Below are 4,606 nucleotides of genomic sequence, written 5' to 3' on the forward strand. Positions count from 1 at the left end.
AAAAAAAAAAAAAAAAAAAGTCAAGCCCTAAAGAGAATTTCTACATTTGAAGCTTTGGGTTACCTTAGTCTTCATCCTAAGAATAAGACAAATTCTTTTTGGATTACAAAGAGCCTTTTGAAACTACAATTATTATGTTCCCACTTTTATACTTTCATTCCAGAAAAGAAATAAGAACAGCCAGCTACACTAAAATTACAAAATTATGGAATTTCACCAGTGAAGCTAAGCAGGATTTGTCCCTTTTGTTCTCTATGAAATGAAAATACAGAGGCAGGCGGATTTCTGAGTTCGAGGCCAGCCTGGTCTACAGAGTGAGTTCCAGGACATCCAAGGCTACACAGAGAAACCCTGTCTCGAAAAAAACCCAAAAACAACAACAACAACAAAGAAATGAAAATACAGTAAGAGTAATTTGAAAGGATTGTAGAACACTCAATAATCCCTTAACAGTAAAAGGTTCAAAATAAAAAGCCTGAAACCTCAACATGAACAAACAAGAAAATAATTCCAGAATGTTTTATATAAAATATTTAAGAAACAACAGCGATCTTTGGCTACCCATCGCTAGAGCAGGATATAGAATACAAGCTACAATAGCATCTTAAGTTTGTTAGATAAGGTAAGAGAAACTATAAGGGATGAGACACCTTAAGACTGGAGCTGTCACAGGAAAGCGCAGGCTCTTAACCTCAGAGCTCTCCCTGACAACCATGGAGCTTTTGCTTACTTCAGGGCTAAGGACTGCTGTGCTGTCGCTAGGAACATCATCTTCATATCCTTTATTGTGATAGCTCTCAGCCTCGTGACCTGTGCTTCCTTCACTGGGGCACTTGTTGAAAGAACACCGTGGGCTGTTGCTGCAGCGGGAAATCTCACACTTGGCATCCCCGATTTCGGAGGGTGTGCATGAGAGGTGAGGAGAACCACTGTCGTCTTGGTAAGGCGGCGGCTGCAGCTCATCCAATGGAGGTGTCCTCCTCATTCTCTGAATGCAGTTTCCTGACAATGACAAGAGTGTGGTCATTGTTTCTAATCAGTTTCAGTCCATGTAACTGTAAATGTGAAGTAAACACTCAATAGCAAAAACAGTTAAACTTCCTAAATGAGTTTTCTCTTTCCTTAGAACAGGCACAGACTCCTTAGCTTTCCACTCTCCTCTCACCCAATAAGATGAAGAAAAATCAATGCCACATATTGTTATGAACCATACAAAGAAACCTGATCAGAACTGCCTTTTGACCGAGTGTCTCTCCCCAAGCATTCCCAATGCTGTATGGAATTCATGAGTTCCCTGGTATTTGTTTGATGGCCTCTTGAGGGGTCATAAAGCATGGTGGCTAAAACAAATGAACTCCATGACTTTCTCAGTTATGGGGATAAATTCTAATCAGCATTCAGCTTAGCATTTTTCCACATCTACTTGGTTTTATAACTGTAAATAAACCATGTTCAGTCCCTACCAAAGTCTTTATGAATGTTCCACTCATCCTGGGCCTCAGGATGAACCACCACTTCAGAACTGATAGGAAGCTACATTTTCTCCCTCACTTAAATTGTCTTTTAATTTTTTTGCTTTAATAATCTGCCTCTATCTTCAATTAAGACTAAACATATCTATGAAAATGAATAAGGGACTGACATAGTTTTTTAAAATAAGACCATTTTTCCATTTTCTTTCTAAGAAATTAAACCCTCTTAATTCTTATCTATCTTCAAAATAATGGTTATTGAACACTCCACACTATATTAAGTCTAGATGTTATGGTATATGCATACATTGCCATTAATACACACAAATGAGGTAGGAGAGCTAGTGAACTGTATGGGGCTGTAGCTATACTGGTATCAGTTTGCAATTTAAGCAGATAAGGTTATATAGATAGATCCAGAATTCAGTGTTGAATATTAAAGTTAAACAATGCTCCTACAGAAGGTAGTTTAAATAAAACTGCTATAGTCAGTTCAAATACTCAATATAGCTCCTCCTTAAAATTGACATAAAAATTAAAGTCCCCATTTAAAAAAATACCAAAGTCCTCATTCAAATAAAGAATATTAATCCCTGAACCATGAATTTACATAGTTGACCAAAAGTTCCAATTTTAAATAAAGAATCTTACCTACTGAGGCTAGTACACTAACTTCAAAATGTTATCCAAACAATGCAGTTGAAGCCAAATTAGAGAGGACCTACTAGTAATCACAGTCATGTGGCAGCCAAGACAGCATGAGCCAAGTGGCTTTACCCAGCTGCATGGCACAGTCCACACAGGGAGCCCTTTCCTCCCAGCAGTACACCAGCTATAATTGCCATGGGCTCAAGCAGAAGGTTTCAGCCAGGGTGCCAAAATGTTTGGTTTTCCTGATAAAAGAAGGGACACTCAAGCTGCATCTCCTTTCTCCTGCTTAAGGTTCAGCAGGCACCTTGTGATGGAGAAGTGACAAGCATGAGAAAGAGCTCTGAGGAGAAGCAAAACCCAAAACCAACCAACCAACCAAAAAACAAGGATTAAAAATAAAACCACCCAGGAGAACCTGTGTATCTGAAACATTACCCCAACCTTTGATGACTAAGGAAGACAAGTTAAAAACACCAAAGTAAACACCATAGCTTCCTGTATATAGCTACAATACAGCCTCCACAGACATGATTTAACTCATTAAGCAATACTTTCTTATCTTGTAAATATCACGCTTCATCTGCCAATGAGTTAAATTAGATAATACCACTGACAGTCAAGAATTTTGCTGGTTTAAGTGCATATACTAGAATGTGTGGGAACTTCAAGAAAATGAAACAAAAACAATAAATTAATCTGAAAATAGAAGGTATAAAATAAAATCAGAAAAATAAATTTTAAAACATGTATAGATTAGAAAACATTAACAAATAAAAGCATAATTAAAAACAGAAATGTTGATACACTGCTAGAACATAGTAGTTAGAAAAGAAAAACTGGTAATGTAAGTTATTAGTATTAGGAATGAAAGAGGCCAGGATTTCAATTCTTGCATGAGCTCACTGGTGTGTACTGGCATTGACAGATGACCTTGCCCAGGCCAGTGATACAGACAAGGCAGCTCAGCTAAGGAAGAGCCCTGACCATAGTTGCTGACTTGCAGAAGGAGGTTAGCATCTGTAGGGTAGGTGGTGAGCACCCACTGAGGTTCATGGTGAAGGCCATCTGTAAGTGGGAGGTAAACCAAACAGATGTATGATGCCAAAGGAGAAAGCCTGTGTGCGGTCTGATGATCAAAGAGCAGATGCTCCCAGGTAAATGTGGCCAGGTCTTTTATTGTTAGATAAAGGAGTTACAATATGGGAAGGGAAAAAAGCTAGAGCCAACTATAATGACTTAAATATGAACTAAAGAAAAAATACACAGGTACTGTGCTGGTTAGGTTATATCAACTTGACACAAGCTAGAGCCATTTTGAAAGAGGAAGCATTAATGGAGAAAATACTCCAATCAGACTGGTCTGTGGGTAAGCCTGTTGAGCATTCTCTTGATTAAGTACTGATGTAGATGGGGAACAGCTCACAGTGGTACCACTCCTGCACTTGTGGTCCTGGGTGCTATAAGGAAGCAGGGTGAGCAAGCCAGGAAGTAGTAGTAAAGGATTATTGTTTCATCAAAGGAGAGAGAAGAGGGTGAGTCCACACAGATATGAGAGAGTGATCAGAGGATCTTTGAAGAAGAACATGGGTGCCTGGTCTCTTCTTTACAGTAAAGAAGATAGTAGCACCCTAGGAAACATTAGAAACACACCTCAGAAAGCAGAATGTCATTGCAAAATAACTAACCAGTGATTTAAATAGGTCCAGGATGACAAAGGAAAACCACATAATCTAACACTAACTATAAAAAAAATCCAACAAAATAATAACAAAGACAATGCATTTTTAAAAGCTCCAATAGAAACTGTAGGCTCAGATGGCTTTCCCAGTGAACTAACCATCGAAGGAAAACAAAACCCTATCAATCTTCCACAATATATTCCAGATAACATTAAAGACAGATGATTGCCTAAATTATTTTATTACATCAGCATAATGTGACACTGAGACTTAAAAAAAAAACTCTCAAAGAAAAACAAAATGTTAGCTAATCCATCTTGTAAACGTAGACATAAAAACTTTCAGAAACTGCAAACCCAGAGCCACACAGGCAGCACTGTATCAAACCAACTTGGTTAACTTTGTAGGAATGCTGTGTTCTAAGTGAATTTAATATTCAAAATTTAATCATTCAAATTTAGTACACAAAAAATTAACAGTAAAAAATAGTATGTTAACTGTAATATTAAAAAAAGTACTTGGTAAAATTCATTACCCATTCATGCTAAAATCTGAGAAATTAAGAAATTCCCTCTCTCACCTACAGATAAGTCCTACAACAAATGTCATATTTGATGGTGAAGGGTTGAAGGCTTTACCTCTGAGCTCAGTAATGACACAAGAGTATTTGTTATTACTACTTCTTTTCAACAACACACCAGAGGTCCTTCCTAGCCAGTACAATAAGGCAGGATCAAGAAGGTAGAAAATGAATGGAAAGAAATAAAATTGCCAGTAATTTCAGGTAACTATCATGACATAAGA

The 4,606-nt window shown here is 37.5% G+C and overlaps 1 protein-coding gene across 6 annotated transcripts in view; it reads right to left on the reverse strand.

Moving 5' to 3' along the window:
• Syt14 (synaptotagmin 14) overlaps positions 1-4,606 on the reverse strand; it is a 145,889-nt gene that overhangs the window by 45,154 nt on the left and 96,129 nt on the right. For all 6 annotated transcript variants that reach the window (XM_031339457.1, XM_031339450.1, XM_031339442.1 and 3 more), the window contains one exon: positions 731-1,002. In XM_031339457.1, the coding sequence (XP_031195317.1) occupies positions 731-1,002 (272 nt within the window). The remainder of the gene's footprint in view (positions 1-730; positions 1,003-4,606) is intronic.

The sequence above is a fragment of the Mastomys coucha genome, unplaced genomic scaffold, assembly GCF_008632895.1.
Source record: "Mastomys coucha isolate ucsf_1 unplaced genomic scaffold, UCSF_Mcou_1 pScaffold1, whole genome shotgun sequence".
NCBI classification, from domain to species: domain Eukaryota; kingdom Metazoa; phylum Chordata; class Mammalia; order Rodentia; family Muridae; genus Mastomys; species Mastomys coucha.